The sequence below is a fragment of the Eschrichtius robustus genome, chromosome 20, assembly GCF_028021215.1.
Source record: "Eschrichtius robustus isolate mEscRob2 chromosome 20, mEscRob2.pri, whole genome shotgun sequence".
Classification (NCBI taxonomy): domain Eukaryota; kingdom Metazoa; phylum Chordata; class Mammalia; order Artiodactyla; family Eschrichtiidae; genus Eschrichtius; species Eschrichtius robustus.
The window spans coordinates 11378068-11396838 of record NC_090843.1 but is presented as its reverse complement, the minus strand read 5'-3'; the positions used below and the strand labels follow the sequence as shown (position 1 = coordinate 11396838).

The 18771-nt window shown below is 41.9% G+C and overlaps 1 protein-coding gene across 2 annotated transcripts in view; it reads right to left on the bottom strand.

Moving 5' to 3' along the window:
* RPTOR (regulatory associated protein of MTOR complex 1) overlaps positions 1-18771 on the bottom strand; it is a 353634-nt gene that overhangs the window by 242894 nt on the left and 91969 nt on the right. For both annotated transcript variants that reach the window (XM_068529624.1, XM_068529625.1), the window contains exon 3: positions 12254-12336. In XM_068529624.1, coding sequence (XP_068385725.1) covers positions 12254-12336 — 83 coding nt within the window. The remainder of the gene's footprint in view (positions 1-12253; positions 12337-18771) is intronic.

Genomic DNA, 18771 nt, shown 5'->3' with positions numbered 1-18771 from the left:
ACCCGTGTCAGCACTGATTATGACACACATCCCGATTCCAGAGATGTTAACATGAAGAGAATGGGCACCTTAGAATTGACAGCTGATATCTTCGTGAAAATAGGTTACAAGGTGGAAGGATATTTTCACCAGAGACCAGGAATCATTAAAGAATCAAATGGAAATTATGGAATAAAAAAATATAATCAAGAATTTGGTAGGTTTGCTAAGTAGCAGATTAGACACCATAAAAAAGAGGATTTGAGAGCTATAAAATAGGTCAGCAGGCAATATCCAGAACTGAACATAATGTAGGAAACATATGGGACCCAGCGAAAAGGCCTAACATACTCTTATTCGAGTTCCAGGAGAGAAGGGACAGAGGTGGCATTTGAAGTGATACTAACGAAAAACATTAAGCCACAGGGTCAAGAAGCACCATAAAGGATAAAGACGCAGTAAACCACCCCAAGAACACTGCAGCGAAATGATGAAAACTAAGAAAGAAGCTTTTAAGTCGGGGCGGGGGGGCGGGGGTTTACCTTCAAAGGACAAATATTAAGACTCACAGCCAACTTTTTAACAGAAAGGACAGAAGCCTGAAGATGAGGGAGAAACACTTTTAAACTTGTTTAAACTGAAAACAAAAGCTAAAAACCAAAACAAACAAACAAAAAAACACCCCTTTACACCAAAAGAAGGAAATTGCTATAGAATTCTGTGCCCAGCAAAGATATCCTTCAAAAATCAAACACAGGTAAAAGTAAAGCATTTCCAGACAAAAAGAAACTAAATAAATTTGTTTCCAGCAGACTCATACTAAAAGAAATATTAAATAAAGTTTTTCAGGTTGAAGGAAAATGATCCCTGGCAGAAGGACAGAAATACAGGAAGGAATAAAGAGTGTTGGAAAGGGTAAATAAATGGATATATCTAAATAAATATTGAGTGTATAAAACAACACTACTGTCTTGTAGGGTTAAAATAAACATAGAACTAAAACACATGACACTGACATCACAGTCAGGGGGAAAGTGAGTAAAGGCGGGAGGTGAGATGTTTTGAGGTTCCTGCACTGTATGAAAAATGGTAGAAGCACTAACTTAAAATACTCGTGTGCAGAGACCTCTAGAGCTACACTAAACCAACACATAGATGATACATCAATACATAGCTCATACAGTCTTCAGTGTGTCACTAACAGAAGGCGAAGATGGGATGATATTATAAAACCTGATTGCTACAAAAGAAGTCAAAAAAGGAGAAAAAAGCAATAAAACCAGGTGAGACAAAAATGAAATAAACAATGAAATGGTAGACTTAAACCCAGATGTGTTGCTAATTACATTAAATGAAAACAGACTAAACATTCCCATTAAAAGGCAAGAAAGGCCTGTAACCCAGTAGGTGAATGCAGCCTCCAGAGAGCCTGTGCGCTCAGGGCTTCCTAGGGCAGCTACACTCCTGGCTGCACCTCAGACGGGCCAAGTGGAGGAGAGGGCAGCGTGACAGAACCAGCCTCAGGTCACCCTAGTAAACTAAGACTAGCTCATCCTTTATGCATTCATTTGAAGCCCTTCTGAGTGCTTTGGGGATATGAGGGCAAGTCAGCTGCTTCCTCTGGCTTCAAAACAAAAGTCCTGACAGACCAAGACAACAGCCAAAGGAATAAAAGATCAGGTCCCAAGATATTAAAAACCTGGATTCCTTCTTCCCTCAGAGGCAGACATCCCTGCTGTGGCCCTAGGCGCACTCTCAAATGTTCCTTTGCAAAGCTGGGGCCTGCTCTTTCCTGGAGCCCGCTCCTGCCATCAACAGTCTCCAGGTCCCCCACAGGCCCACCAGCCCAAAGCCCTCCCTTACAAGCCCAATGGAATTCCACAAGGTCCCTGGTCAATCGCTCTGTTTTTTCTCCCTCAGTTTAAAAGGTGAAAATTTTCGTATCGGCTGAGTAGAAACATACTCAAATTAAAACAAGGAACAGTAGAGTTTTAAAAATAAAGGAGCTTCTAATTTTCAAGACGACTAAAACACTGAGAGGAACTGTATAATCCCCATCTCCTACTCCTGTGTGTCCTGCAGAAATCAGACCCAATGCTGTCCAAAACGCTTGCCTCTAAAAAGATCATCTGACTTTAATCGTTAATACAGACTATTCTGTCTCATTAAATAGATAAGAATAAACTCTTGTTAGAGCGAGAGCATTTTAAAGCTGAAATGAATTTTAGAGATTTATCCAAGGTCGCAAGTATTCAGCGCTATTAAAACAGGTCTCCTGACTCCCAAGCAAATGCTGTGTTAATTGTTAGGGAGTTATCACTAAGTACATTAATTAAAGAGCAGCTTTGTAAAACAAGAAATTTCTTTAGGGCAATGAAGGCAGGAACACCCTTTCCCCACACTAAGCTACCCCAGATCGCTCTCCCTCTGAGTTCCACATCTGCAACTCTAGGATGAGTATGGAAAAGTATAGACACCACTAGTTAGATAGTCATCTTCCTGAAAAGAGGACAGTAAACTAATGGTCACTTCCATTACCTGCAACTCTCTTTGTCAATGAATTGGGTGTTCACTTACCTACTTTTTATGTATTAAAAACAGTGACTTTTAACAATGATGAAAATATTAAAATTATAAGTAAAACCACTATTTCCTCTCATTTGAGGCTATACCAAGAACCTATAATTATTAAAGAAGTGTCGCCCTCACACTTGCATTCAGCCCCAAAGTGGCCCCTCACACACCTGTGACCCACAGCCAGCTGGAGTCTACACTGCATGTACACACCCCCAAAGCACCGGGACCACTTGGACAGGTACAAGTATCAATTTTAAGATGATTAGCCATCTCTATTCTTTGGGTTGTAAACCCCTTTAAGACAGGCTGTTATCTTCTGACTACAGGATCCCTCACATTAACATTTAAGGTGCTATACATAACCGATGTTTATTTTTTTCAAGATGTTTATTTTTTTTTTTCTTAGAGTATTCAATATAACACTTTTCCTTCCACTAAGACAAACTGATTTCTCACCATTGGTTGTTTTTCTTGGGTTAAATGCCCCTAATAAGCTTAGCTACTTTAATGCATGGAGCTGGTAAACAAAGTCAAAGGGAACAGGTTTGCTGAGCAGAGACCCTTCCACCTGCCCCCCACTGCCTCAGGGTGGTGACTGCAAGGATTGCACTGCCCTCAGGATGCTGCCCTCTGGGCGGTGCTCCCCACTAAACAGCTCTCACTGCAGTTGGTCCTACAGACAGAGGGACCAGCCATCTCTGACAGACTCAAGTCAACCTCTGTGGATGGGAGAGTAACAAAAGCTGCCCCCAAGGCATAAATGGCTGAAGGAAGGCCCCGGGCAATAGCCTCTCTAGCTGCTTACATCACACACACACAATGCATGGAAACAAGAGAGGACAGAAGTGGCAGGATGAACTGCATGTGGATTTCACAACCCAGGCCGGTAACATGTGGGTCCTTCTGCCTCACAGTCCCATTCCTACACGAAGTGATACTTGGAGAACAGGTATTTTAAATCAGATGTCTATTATTAAAGTCATACATAGTCATGATTTTTAAATGCAAGGTGTACGGGATTTAGGGTAAAAGTCTTCTTCTGCATCTACCTCAAACTCACCATGACAAATGTTTTGTGCATCATTTCAGGGATTATCTGTGTAACTACATGTTGGTGGGACTAGAATTAAGCAACACAGCAAGATGTCACAAGGCAAGTGGAAACAGTGAACAACTAGGGGAGCCACAGGCTCATCTCCCATTATGTTCACTCCAGGGCACTTGAACGAGCGGAAGGATGGGCAGATCAAGCGAACGACCAACCTACCTACTCATACATACACGAACACATCCATGTACACAGATGTCACACACACCTACACTATTAATTTGACAAGAAGAAACAGCTGAATTTCTGTAAGTTACATATGCATATTCTAAGACTGCTGAATACATTTTCTTTTGTGCTTTGCTTTTTAAACTTACCACATTTCAGTCTTCTCATAATAGAAGTCAAATAGCCGTAGAATTCTGTGTTCCTCCAAAGTTTGAAATCTTTTGGAGGGAGGAGGAGTGGGAGAAGACCCCTGTGACAACATTCTCAATTTCTTCTACATTTATTGATTCATTTTGAGTTTCTATCTTTTCTGAGGTCAATTATGGCCATTTGATTTTCCTAGAAAATTATGCCTTTCATACAGGTTTTCCAATTTATTTGCAATGTTTTCCAAAGCACTCCTTGATGATGCTTTAAATTTCTTCAAATCTTGAGCTATTTCTCTTCAATCATTTATGATCTCTCCTTGAATTTTATTGAAATTTGGCTAAAAAATGTTTTTAATCAAAACAAAGCTTATAACTAAAAATCTATCAAGGAACCTGCCCTACATGCAGCCCTTTAAAAGAGAAACTTCCTTGATGACACTGACACAAGTCCTATATAACCCTCCTGGTTGGGCCATGTGCTTTACATCCTGTTAACAGCAGCATTATTCATAATAGCCAGAAGGTGGATACAACCCAAATGTCCATCAACAGATGGATAAACAAAGTGTGGTCTATTCAGCCAATGGAATGTAATTCACCTATAAAAAGGACTGAATTACTGATACATACAACAACATGAAGCACATGGATGAATCTTGAAAACATCATGCTAAATGGAAGAAGTCAGACACATAAGGCCACAGAGTGTATGATCCCATTTATAATTTTATGCTATGTGAACTTTATCTTAATTTTTTAAAAATCTCCATTATATATCACACCAACAAGTAACTCCTTGACATTTAAGACAGGGTGTCCAGAAACCTTTGTGAAGCCCCAACTCACGAATATCACTGAGACATACAGTTTCCCGTGTAAAATGAAATCAAGTATAACAGAAGTGGCCATTCCCCTCCAATCCATTCTCATTTCCCCCTTGATCAGCACTCTCTCATTTGGCTGGAATATAATTTGACAACTCTTCACAGTTACACATGGTGAGCATACGGTGGGCTCCTTGCCATCTCCAAATTTCACATTCCATTCTTTAAAGCACCACACCTTCTACTTTCTGACTTAGAACCAGCACTTCCTCAGACATCTTTATTTCCATCCTCACACGTCCTCCAGAGCTGTTTACACAGAGCCCTGCATCTTGGGCCTCCAGGTTAACTCAGGAAACCAGCCCTGCACATGAAATCTGTGAATGCCAGACATCTGAGCTGCAGTCTTAGTTTCAAACTGACAGCATTTGGTCCTCATTTGCAATTTGTCACACACACAGAGATAACTGTCTTGTTAAAAGGAACATGAAGATGAGAGACGATGTCCTGGAGAGGCTAGTTAAGGACAGAGTTAAGCCTGTATTTGTCTCTAAAACTACGACCCCTCAAGTAGGTCAGTTCATAGAGGACAGCAGGGAACAGAGGTGGTTAGCCAGGAGCGGGGAGCTGGAGAGAGGGTGCGCCCCTGGGGGATGCACTTCACAGAGAGGGTCTCCAACTCTCATGGAAAGTAGCGATCTGCCCATAGCGCTGTGGCCCCTCCTGGTGCAGACACTTTCCCCATTAACCCTTCTTCCACACTTACAAATCTTTTTTTTTTTTTAATTTGTTTTATTTATTTTTGGCTGTGTTGGGTCTTCGTTGCTACACGCGGGCTTTCTCTAGTTGTGGCAAGCGGGGGCTACTCTTCATCGTGGTGCGCAGGCTTCTCATTGCGGTGGCTTCTCTTGGTGCCGAGCACGGGCTCTAGGCACGTGGGCTTCAGTAGTTGTGGCTCGCGGGCTCTAGAGCACAGGCTCAGTAGTTGTGGCGCACGGGCTTAGTTGCTCCGCGGCATGTGGGATCTTCCCGGACCAGGGCTCGAACCCGTGTCCCCTGCATTGGCAGGCGGATTCTTTAACCACTGTGCCACCAGGGAAGCCCACACTTAACAAATCTTAAAAGTTACATTTCTAGGAAGTAGCAAAGCCAAAATCCAACCAGCCCAGGTTCTCTGCCTGGTTACCAGGCCGTGAACTCACCCCTCCCCAGAAAGAGCCAGAGTTCTTCCAGCCCCAATAGGCTATTCATCCTCCAGATGGGCTGCAAAATGATTTCCTTCTTCTATTTTCATGTGTTTATTGTGTTTTTAAAAGAATGCCCAGGTCAGACCTCAGAGCTGCTCTGAGTGTTGGCGGAGGGATGGCCAGGCCTTTATGCTCTCTTAGGAAAAGCAGTGAGAGATGGATTTAGTAGGGGAGTTTGGCTAAGATGCTTCAGAATCTAAACTCCACATCCAGAGGCTGTTTCCAATACCTTGGCCTCTGGGGACAGGGCAAGATGGGAGGTATGTGGGCAGGGCTAAAGAGGAGACTTTCAGCTGATGAGCATAAATCAGAATTCTCACTGAACCCGGTACATGGAAAAGCTGTCAGGTGAGCAGTGATTGAAAAGAGGGGTAAAGATGAAGTCTGGGAACACTGTCAAGGCCAGAGCAAAATATAAAAAAAATGTTTGTCACAGGTACAAATCTTAACATTCCGGGCAGAAAGCAATTAAGTGAAACTGTGAAAACATAACAGTTAACCACAAGAAGACCAGAAGACTTTGTCTACACTGTCATGCAAATTTAATGAGTACAGGATGCAAAGTGCTTCACAGCAGATACTGAATTACGTAAACTGTGAGCCATCCATTCACAATTCTGCCTTTGGCTATGAGTCCTTATTTGCAGTTTGTCACAAAAACACAAACAAGCCCAACCTTAGGACCCAAGGAAAGGAAAGGGCTGGTGAAGGCAAGAAGAGGGAGAGTTGGCTGGCCTAGGGGACAGCAGAATGCGAATGACAGTGTGACAATGGCATTAGGAGGGCTCTCGATCTCCCTTACAGGGCCATTTTCACTGGCTGAACTGCAATGTCAATTTGGGACTTGGGTCATAACATGACTGCCCCAAGCAGAGTCACTACAAGAAACAATCCACCTTGGTCTAGTCTACAGATCTCTTTGGAGCACCTCCCAGGTGGGAAACACAGTCCTAGGGCAAACTTGGTTTCTTCCTCGAGTTTCTACATTTGACTCTGAAAATCCCAAGAAAAGGGAGAACCCACTTGCGTAAGGTTCTTTGCTGCAACCCCGTAGAGAACGCATTCCAAAGCACTGAAGGGGGCGGGTAAGGAGAGTTGTCTGTATTAACAATACCTGCTGCTCTGTCCCTACTCTCACCCCCCAAAGGGGCAGGCGCCACAGCCTGTGGGTCACAAGCACCGTGACCACCGCAGGAAGGAGGCCAGCGGTGGCAAGTCACCCAGCAGTGCAGTGGGCTCCAAAGCCCGACCAAGCAAACTGGACTGAGAGCCCGTTCCCTAACACCCACCAGTTCTACAGTCAATCCCAAATGCCTGGCAGCTTGTCTAGCGGCCATGGGATTCCTTCTCCTCGGGGTGGGCGGGTTGAGCTGTCAGGCCCATTTTTGGGAGGAGGCAAGGAGCCTGACTCCAGCATCCTAACCACAACCCCACCAGGAGACACTACTGCACAGAAGAAGTGTTAGGGTCTGCAAACAGCAGCTGTGCCTAAACCCAAAGGACGAGCTGGCAAATGCCCAAAACACGAACGAAGCTGTCCACTGGCCCTGGCAACCGGCTTCCTCCTCAAACTCTCTCCTCCCGCCACGAGGTAGAATCGTCACTGCAGTTCACTCGCGCATGCTCTGAGAGGATGCAGACGACTCTGTGATCAATACGAAGGAAAGGGTGATTGTCACTTAAATTAAAACGCAACAATTATTTCTGCTCTGATGATGGACTGGGTGGTGGAGGCTTGCTTTGTTCCAGGAAGACACATGTCCCTACACATATTCCACCTGGCAGGAAACTCTGTGAAAATGCATCCGTCTAACAGTAAAACCAACTTTCATCCCTTGACCGCTTGACAGAATTGAGAAGCACGACGAACTGAAGGGAAGGCTGAAATTGAGAACCTGCTACGTGCAATGCACCAAATGTCCTGCATGTGGTAACTAAGATTGGTCCCGTGAGGATTAACTGAGGCTGTCCAGCACCTCGGCTTCCCCCACAGCCACTGCATGGGCTGCCCGAGGCCTGGCTGGAGGAGGGCGCATCACAGCAAGGTGCCAAAGGGCACTTTCCGTCCCCTTTCGTGGACATGCACACCGGACAAAATGGGCTCAGTCAGGGTCACTTCAGACACCTGCCGGCAGTGGAAGTCTTGCCAAATGTCTTCACCTACCTTAGGAAGTTATCGATATTCCCATTACATTTGTTTTCAAGCCACCCAGGAGAACTGCATTTCAGCCCAAGGAAAGGTGCTGTGGCTTCGCTGGTGGCTTGGAAACTCTTTGGGGAAAGAACAACGGAGAGACAAGACCATTTGTTTGCCATCTTCCACCAGCCCCAGCCCCTAAATCACACCTTGTACTAAACTGCCAGAACCCCCCAATTTGTTAGTAAGTCTTAAAAAGATAAATTCTTCACTGTAGACGCTCAGCTTTATAATCTCCTGCTCCCATCTCCCAATAAAACTTTCAGTTGAGACTTATGTTGAACCGAGTGAGGTTTATTTAACTGCAGGATTTTCAGCTGAAACAACAGTTGGCATTTTTCCTTCAATCTCCCGCAGAAACACAAATTTATGTACCTACAAGGTAATAAGGCAAAGTCTTAAATTTAATCAGGAGAAATATTTCACCCATGGCAAACTGATAAATTATTTAGAAAAGGGCTCAATCGGCCTGTCAAGGAAACCTGGGCCAGATAGTCCGGCAGCTTCAGAAAAAAACATCATCGTCATGGTTTCTCTAAATTCCTTCTTGACCCCAAATCACCTTTATCAAAATGTTTAATCTTGAATAGTTAAAGCTAGAAAAGTAAAGAGGAAAAACCAGAAGGATTTTAACACCAGGAAGGAAATCAGCTCATCAAGGTACCACTCTTATAATGCTTATAATGGTTTTCAGTGGTTGATTTTCTGCGCTCCCTGGACGAGATGGAAGTCACAGGATTCCCCAGCCTGCTCCCATCCACGGCAACATGGAGGCATGCAAAGATTTCTGCAAACACTAATGAAAATGACCTTATTTCCAGTGGCCCAACCTTTTTGAGTCTTGCCGTACAGGACACAGAGAGAGAAAACCAGATCTATGGGTATCTACATCAAAGGTCTAGAAATTTAATAACGTTCCCATTGTTTTATTGCAGATGCAGCCAACCTCTCTCTATTACTGCAGAAAACTCGAGAGCCCTGTAGAGTGCAATAAAGTGGTGTGTGTTTTGCTCTGCAATGTTTCAAAGGACCCTGATTTATAGTTAGGAACCAGGCGCCCACGCACAAACATCTGAGCTTGGTGACTGCCTCACGTTTTGGGCAAACTCTATGAGGCAGCATGAGGCTGCCACACTCTGAAAACCACACCATCGGATGCCAGGCCTCCCTCCCTCTCCCGTAACCCACGTGAAGGTGTGCAGAACAGAGAAGTGTGCACTTGCACCAGGAAACGTGCCATTATTGCCCAGTGAATATTGCACAGCCCCACGACTGATACCAGCGAGCCAGTCAGGTATCCCGCTGCACTGTTACCTTAGGCTTGTCTCTGAAATACACAAGTCCCACTAAGAGTCTGTAGCAGCAACATTTTAAACATTCTTATAGTACTTAAAAATGAATGTGATGGTCTTGGCATTCAAAAAAGAAAATATTAAGTATTCATTGTTGTGTCTGCTTCCTGAATGCAGGCAAAAGATCCCACCCTGTCTGCAGGAACTGCTTCTTTCTAGGCTATAGCTGATACTTTATTCCAATTCTACTTTATAAACCAACCCAGATGGAATCCCACCCCACACTGGTACGCTGGCACCTTTTCCTAGGCATCCAATAATCTGTAAACATTCTCCCTCATTAGCCCTTTGAACTATCTCTCCTTCAAAAAATTACATTATAGATCTGTTCTTGAAATCCCACTAACTTTATCAAATTTTCTCAGACTAACAACCATCTACCCAGAGGACTATACCCCTTTGTACTGCTACTGGCCACCCAAGGTTAGCCCTCCCACTATCCTGGCAAGGTAATTTCTCAGTCCTATAAGTGATTCTACACTGTCATTTTTGGATCTGCAATCATTTCTCTATATATAATGTTACCTGCCTTACATGCTAATGCCTCTTCCAGATAGCATGGAAGAGATCTGCTCATAGACAGAAATTTAGATTAAAAATAATAATAATCCTACTGTAGAAGATTCCATTTATTGTCAGCTAGCATGAACTTACTGATACCTACCAAGCTAAACTAATAATAAAGCTAGCAGTAAATCAACTCTTAGCACACACACACACAAAAATTACACATCACACCAAATGGAATAAACATATAATGTCTTCATATACTAAACATGCATTCTAAAAGACTGTATCTTCTGTATAATAATTCTTTAAAAGGAAGAAAGTAATTAAAACAGCAGAGACCCTTCTTATGAAGAATACAATCAGTAGATCTGGTCAGGTTCCTTTTTAAACAAATGTGTCTAGCAAAGAGCAAAAGCATGAAGTCAAACCCAGAGGATGGTCAGAAGTAGCTAAGTCAGAAAGGCATTCTTTTAAATTTCAGTAGTGCTGGTTCTCAACCTTCCATCTGCCAGTGACATCACGTCTTCCGATATTACCTGTGCACATTGTCCCACGTGGACTATAAGGTCTGTCTATGCCTCTCACTCACCCCTAAGTGCCTGTCTAGCCTGGAGTACCTTCAAAGTCCTCAAAGAAACTATTTTCTACTGATAACACCGGGCATCTCGACTATTTTCAAAGGAACACACCATCTAAATATCTTTCTGGTCCTCATCCAAACACACTGTACTCTCAAGAAAAATGCTACTGAATTTTTATATAAACCACCAAGAGGTAACAAATTTGAGGGAGGAAAAAGCAAAGCCTTTAGACATAGGTGAAAATCTCCACTGAGAAACTGCCTTCTAGAGAAGAAAAGTCCAAGGACTTCCCTGGCGGTCCAGTGGTTAAGATTCCACGCTTCCACTGTAGGGGGCGCAGGTTCGATCTCGGGTCAGAGAACTAAGATCCCACAAGCCACGCAGAAGGAAGGGAGGGAGGGAGGGAGGGAGGAAGGAAGGGGAGGGGAGGGGAGGGGAGGGGAGGGGGGAAGGAAGGACAAGATTCCATTACTACTGACTTGAAAAGTTAGAAATGCAAAGCACAAGGACACACCAGTGGCACAGAGATGTTTTGTGACATTAGTCACCTGGCACCATGAGCAACAGTAAAAATTACCAAGGGCACCATCACAGGCAGGAACAAATTTATTCCTGGCCATTCTCTTCTCTTGGAATGTAAATAATCCATGAAGAATTCCTAAATCCAGATCACGTGGATAAATAATCCACGAACGAAAATCCCAGGCAAGCAAGTGTTTGCTGGTTCTCCAAGACATTCCCATTAGGCTTACGCACGAAAAGGAAAAGCAAAGACCCATGGGAGGCACGCCGGCAAGGCCACCTGCTCACCACCCCCTCCTTGTCACGTCCTGTAGATGATTCCAGAACCAGTATCACACAAAGCTTTATGGAAAGGCACCTACATAAACACCCCAGATTTCTAACTTTCTATTAGAATTATTAAATCCTCAAACTAGTTAATGAGAAAGACTAAAGAAAATAGGTCTTTGGGTGGTTTACAAATAACTTGAGATCTTAAAGGCAATCTGACAGAGTTGTTATATTCTATACCACTTTTCTTTTTTAAAAATGGTAAGATATAGGCAACAAAAGACACAGTAACTGGTAACAGACTCCCTAAAAAGAACCTTACCTTTTGAATCAAAGGCAAAGCATATAACAGGTGTCATCTTTTGAATGTTGACTGCTTTTTTCCTCAACTATTTGAAAATTGAAGATGGGAGAAATAGCTCTAACTAGTTGAGGTTGCAGAAAATGACTGAAAATACATTTCCTGTGTAAAATAAAAACCGTGATTTAAGAGTAACATGAAAAATACTTTTTCTTTTCTAAATATTTCAGGGGAAAGCACAGGCAAAATAAATTAACAGACCATCCAATTAATGGCTCACACTAGGGCATGTGCTTCATTATGAATCCGTGGAGCACATCAACAGACAGAAAGGGGATGCAAGCCTGCCACGGGGAGTGTCCAATCACTGGCTTATACGAGGTGAGGATCTGGATTCAAAGATTGTTTAAAACCAAGAAAATAAATTTCCCTGTAAGAAAGAAAAAGGAAAGCAAATAAAGAGCTTACCCTTGGCTGCCAGTTCTCGTACTGCTTCTGTAAATTCGCACCAATGGTTTCCAGGGCTTTCTGAGGACCCATTGACAGAGGATCTGGGAAAGCAATGAGAAGGAGAAAGTTCTTTATTTGTGCATTTCCTCCTTGCTAAACCTCTCTTTCAGAGTTGCCTCTCACACAAGTCACTTCAAAGTCACCTCTGACTAAAGACAACACAACAGGGCTTGAGGTTTACCTGTGTTTAGCCAGACTTATGGAACCGCTAAGGCACCCGAATAGGCTGAAAAGCCACAACTCTTCACCCTTCTAGAGAAAATTGTTTTTATTAACATCACTGGCCCCGTGATTTTTTCCTTTCATCCACGTTTGTTGTTTCAGCACCTACAGTTCTCTTGCCCTCTTACTGCTTTATTCTTGTGCTCCTATTCAGGCCCAGGCTGTGCTTCTGTGGAAACAGAGACCCTGCGGACGAGGGGTCCTCTACACCTATTCATTCCGGGTTTACCTATTCACTTCAGGAGGAGCTTCTAGAGCAAATAGCTCTAGACCAGCAAGTCCTGAAATGTATTTGGTCTTGAGTCCTCTTCACACTCTAAAATCGTGGAGTATTCCAAAGAACTTTTGTTTATGTGGTTGTATCTATCGGCATTTACTATATTCAAAATTTAGATGAGAAATTTTTAAAATATATCTTTATTCATTTAAAAGTAATAACACTCTGTATGACAGTCTCTAGATCCATCCACGTCTCTACAAATGACCCAATTTCGTTCCTTTTCATGGCTGAGTAATATTCCATTGTACATATGTGCCACATCTTCTTTATCCATTCATCTGTCGATGGGCATTTAGGTTGCTTCCATGACCTGGCTGTTGTAAATAGTGCTGCAATGAACATTGGGGTGCATGTGTCTTTTTGAATTATGGTTTTCTCAGGGTATATGCCCAGTAGCGGGATTGCTGGGTCATATGGTAATTCTATTTTTAGTTTTTTAAGGAACCTCCATACTGTTCTCCATAGTGGCTATATCAATTTACATTCCCACCAATGGTTCAAGAGGGTTCCCTTTTCTCCACACCCTCTCCAGCATTTGTTGTTTGTAGATTTTCTGATGATGCCCATTCTAACTGGTGTGAGGTGATACCTCATTGTAGTTTTGATTTGCATTTCTCTAATAATTAGTGATGTTGAGCAGCTTTTCATGTGCTTCTTGGCCATTGCATGTCTTCTTTGGAGAAATGTCTGTTTAGGTCTTCTGCCTATTTTTTGATTGGGTTGTTTGTTTTTTTAATATTCAGCTGCATGAGATGTTTATATATTTTGGAGATTAATCCTTTGTCTGATGATTCATTTGCAAATATTTTCTCCCATTTGGAGGGTTGTCTTTTTGTCTTGTTTATGGTTTCCTTTGCTGTGCAAAAGCTTTTAAGTGTCATTAGGTCCCATTTGTTTATTTCTGTTTTTATTTCCATTACTCTAGGATGTGGATCAAGAAAGATCTTGCTGTGATTTATGTCAAAGAGTGTTCTTCCTATGTTTTCCTCTAAGAGTTTTATAGTGTCCGGTCTTACATTTAGGTCTTGAATCCATTTTGAGTTAATTTTTGTGTATGGTGTTAGGGAGTATTCTAATTTCATTCCTTTACATGTAGCTGTCCAGTTTTCCCAGCACCACTTACTGAAGAGACTGTCTTTCTCCATTGTATATCCTTGCCTCCTTTGTCATAGATTAGTTGACCACAGGTGCATGGGTTTATCTCTGGGCTTTCTATCCTGTTCCATTGATCTTATATTTCTGTTTTTGTGCCAGTACCATATTGTCTTGATTACTGTAGCTCTGTAGTATAGTCTGAAGTCAGGGAGTCTGATTCCTCCAGCTCCACTTTTTTCCCTCAAGACTGCTTTGGCTATTCGGGGTCTTTTGTGTCTCCATACAAATTTTAAGATTTTTTGTTCTAGTTCTGTAAAAAATGCCACTGGTAATTTGATAGGGATTGCATTGAATCTGTAGATTGCTTTGGGAAGTATAGTCATTTTCACAATATTGATTCTTCCAATCCAAGAACATGGTATATCTTTCCATCTGTTTGTGTCATCTTTGATTTCTTTCATCAGTGTCTTACAGTTTTCTTAGTACAGGTCTTTTACCTCCTTAGGTAGGTTTATTCCTAGGTATTTTATTCTTTTTGTTGCAATGGTGAATGGGATTGTTTCCATAATTTCTCTTTCAGATTTTTCATCATTAGTGTATAGGAATGCAAGAGATTTCTGTGCATTAATTTTGTATCCTGCAACTTTACCAAATTCATTGATTAGCTCTAGTAGTTTTCTGGTGGCATCTTTAGGATTCTCTATGTATAGTATCATTTCATCTGCAAACAGTGACAGTTTTACTTCTTCTTTTCCAATCTGTATTCCTTTTATTTCTTTTTCTCCTCTGATTGCCGTGGCTAGGACTTCCAGAACTATGTTGAATAATAGTGGTGAGAGTGGACATCCTTGTCTCGTTCCTGATCTTAGAGGAAATGCTTTCAGTTTTTCACCATTGAGAATGATGTTTGCTGTGGGTTTGTTGCATATGGCTTTTATTATGTTGAGGTAGGTTCCCTCTATGCCCAATTTCTGGAGAGTTTTTATCATAAATGGGTGTTGAATTTTGTCAAAAGCTTTTTCTGCATCTATTGAGATGACCATATGGTTTTTATTCTTCAATTTGTTAATATGGTATATCACGTCGATTGATTTGCGTATATTGAAGAATCCTGCATCCCTGGGATAAATCCCACTTGATCATGGTGAATGATCCTTTTAATGTGTTGTTGGATTCTGTTTCCTAGTATTCTGTTGAGGATTTTTGCATCTATATTCATCAGTGATATTGGTCTGTAATTTTCTTTTTTTGTAGTATCTTTGTCTGGTTTTGGTATCAGGGTGATGGTGGCCTCGTAGAATGAATTGCGGAGAGTTCCTTCCTCTGCAATTTTTTGGAAGAGTTTGAGAAGGATGGGTGTTAGCTCTTCTCTAAATGTTTGATAGAATTCATCTGTGAAGCCACCTGGTCCTGGATTTTTGTTTGTTGTAAGTTTTTTTTATCACAGTTTCAATTTCATTACTTGTGATTGATCTGTTTATATTTTCTATTTCTTCCTGGTTCAGTCTTGGAAGGTTATACCTTTCTAAGAATTTGTCCATTTCTTCCAGGTTGTCCATTTTATTGGCATAGAGTTGCTTGTAGTAGTCTCTTAGGATGCTTTGTATTTCTGTGGTGTGCATTGTAACTTCTCCTTTTTCACTTCTAATTTTATTGATTTGAGTCCTCTCCCTCTTTTTCTTGATGAGTCTGGCTAAAGGTTTATCAATTTTGTTTATCTTCTCAAAGAACCAGCTTTTAGTTTTATTGATCTTTGCCATTGTTTTCTTTGTTTCTATTTCATTTATTTCTGCTCTGATCTTTATGATTTCTTTCCTTCTACTAACTTTGGGTTTTGTTTGTTCTTCTTTCTCTAGTGCCTTTAGGTGTAAGGTTAGATTGTTTATTTGAGATTTTTCTTGTTTCTTGAGGTAGGGTCATATTGCTATAAACTTCCCTCTTAGAACTACTTTTGCCACATCCCATGGGTTTTGGATCCTTGTGTTTTCGTTGTAATTTGTCTCTAGGCATTTTTTGATTTCCTCTTTGATTTCTTCAGTGATCTCTTGGTTATTTAGTAACATATTGTTTAACCTCCATGTGTTTGTGCTTTTTTATGTTTTTTTCCCTGTAATTGATTTCTAATCTCATAGCACTGCGGTCAGAGAAGACGCTTGATATGATTTCAATTTTCTTAAATTTACTGAGGCTTGATTTGTGACCCAAGATGTGATCTTTCCTGGAGAATGTTCCATGCGCACTTGAGAAAAAAGTGTAATATAGGACATTATAGGATGGAATGTCCTATAAATATCAATTAAATCTATCTGGTCTATTGTGTCCTTTAAAGCTTGTGTTTCCTTATTAATTTTCTGTTTGGATGATCTGTCCATTGGTGTAAGTGAGGTGTTAAAGTCCCCCACTATTATTATGTTACTGTCGATTTCCTCTTTTTTAGCTGTTAGCAGTTGCCTTATGTATTGAGGTGCTCCTATGTTGGGTGCATATATATTTACAATTGTTATATCTTCTTGGATTGATCCCTTGATCATTATGTAGTGTCCTTCCTTGTCTCTTGGAACATTGTTTACTTTAAAGTCTATTTTATCTGATATGAGTATTGCGACTCCAGCTTTCTTTTGATTTCCATTTGCATGGAATATCTTTTTCCATCCCTTCACTTTCAGTCTGTATGTGTCCCTAGGTCTGAAGTGGGTCTCTTGTAGACAGTATATACATGGGTCTTGTTTTGGTATCCATTCAGCGAGCCTGTGTCTTTTGGTTGGAACATTTAATTCATTCACGTTTAAGGTAATTATCAATATGTATGTTCCTATTACCATTTTCTTAATTGTTACTGGTTTGTTTTTGTAGGTCCTTTTCTTCTCTTGTGTTTCCCACTTAGAGAAGCTCCTTTAGCATTTGTTGTAGAGCTGGTTTGGTGGTGCTTAATTCTCTTAGCTTTTGCTTGCCTGTAAAACTTTTGATTTCCCTGTCGAATATGAATAAGATCCTTGCTGGGTAGAGTAATCTTGGTTGTAGGTTCTTCCCTTTCACCACTTTAAATATATCGTGCCACTCCCTTCTGGCTTGTAGAGTTTCTGCTGAGAAACCAGCTGTTAACCTTATGGGAGTTCCCTTGTATGTTGTCGTTTTACCCTTGTTGCTTTCAATAATTTTTCTTTGTCTTTAATTTTTGTCAATTTGACTACTATGTGTCTCGGCGTGTTTCTCCTTGGGTTTATCCTGCCTGGGACTCTCTGCACTTCCTGGACTTGGGTGGCTATTTCATTTCCCATGTTAGGGAACTTTTCGACTATAATCCTTCAAATATTTTCTCGGGTCCTTTCTCTCTCTCTTCTCCTTCTGGGCCCCCTATACTGTGAATGTTGGTGCATTTAATGTTGTCCCAGAGGTCTCTTAGGCTGTCTTCATTTCTTTTCATTCTTCTTTCTTTATCCTGTTCCACGGCAGTGAATTCCACCATTCTGTCTTCCAGGTCACATCCATTCTTCTGCCTCAGTTATTCTGCTATTGATTCCTTCTAGTGTATTTTTCATTTCAGCTATTGTATTGTTCACCTCTGTTTGTTTGTTCTTTAATTCTTCTAGGTGTTTGTTCTTTAATTCTTCTAGGTCTTGGTTAAACATTTCTTGCATCTTCTCCATCTTTGCCGCCATTCATTTTCCGAGGTCCTAGATCATCTTCACTATCATTATTCTGAATTCTTTTTCTGGAAGGTTGCCTATCTCCACTTCATTTAGTTGTTTTTCTGGGGTTTTATTTGTTCCTTCATCTGGTACAAAGTCCTCTGCCTTTTCATTTTGTCTATCTTTCTGTGAATGTGGTTTTCCTTCCACAGGCTGCAGAATTGTAGCTCTTCTTGCTTCTGCTGTCTGCCCTCTGGTGGATGAGGCTATCTAAGAGGCTTGTGAAAGCTTCCTGATGAGAGGGACTGGTGGTGGGTAGAGCTGGGTGTTGCTCTGGTGGGAAGAGCTCAGTAAAACTTTAATCCACCCGTCTGCTGATGGGTGGGACTGAGTTCCCTCCCTGTTGGTTGTTTGGCCTGAGGCGACCCAGCAGTGGAGCCTACCTGGCTCTTTGATGGGGCTAATGGCGGACTCTGGGAGGGCTCATGCCAAGGAGTAATTCCCAGAACTTCTGCTGCCAGTGTCCCACGGTGAGCCACAGTCACCCCCCGCCTCTGCAGGAGACCCTCCAACACTAGCAGGTAGGTCTGGTTCAGTCTCCTATGGGGTCACTGCTCCTTCCCCTGGGTCCCGATGCGCACACTACTTTGTGTGTGCCCTCCAAGAGTGGAGTCTCTGTTTCCCCCAGTCCTGTCAAAGTCCTGCAATCAAATCCCACTAGCCTTCAAAGTCTAATTCTCTAGGAATTCCTCCTCCCATTGCCGGATCCCCAGGTTGGGAAGCCTGACGTGGGGCTCAGAACCTTCACTCCAGTGGGTGGATTTCTGTGGTATAAGTGTTCTCCAGTTTCTGAGTCAACCACCCAGCAGTTACGGGATTTGATTTTATTGTGATTGCACCCCTCCTACCGTCTCACTGTGGCTTCTCCTTTGTCTTTGGATGTGGGATAACTTTTTTGGTGAGTTCCAGTGTCTTCCTGTCGATGACTGTTCAGCAGTTAGTTGTGATTCCGGTGCTCTCGCAAGAGGGAGTGAGAGGCCAATAACATCTTAACATTATTACAAAATAGTCCCAACCCCGTGGATCCTTGAAGGGGTCTCAGGAACCCCCAGTGGTCCACACACCACACTTTAACAGCTGTAGGAAATTGTTTTCAACAGAGACTCTAATTTCAATCAGAAAGCATTTTTTTCAAAGGAAGAGGTTAGACTACTGGATAGGTAGAATACTTAAGTCTTTTATCTAATTCT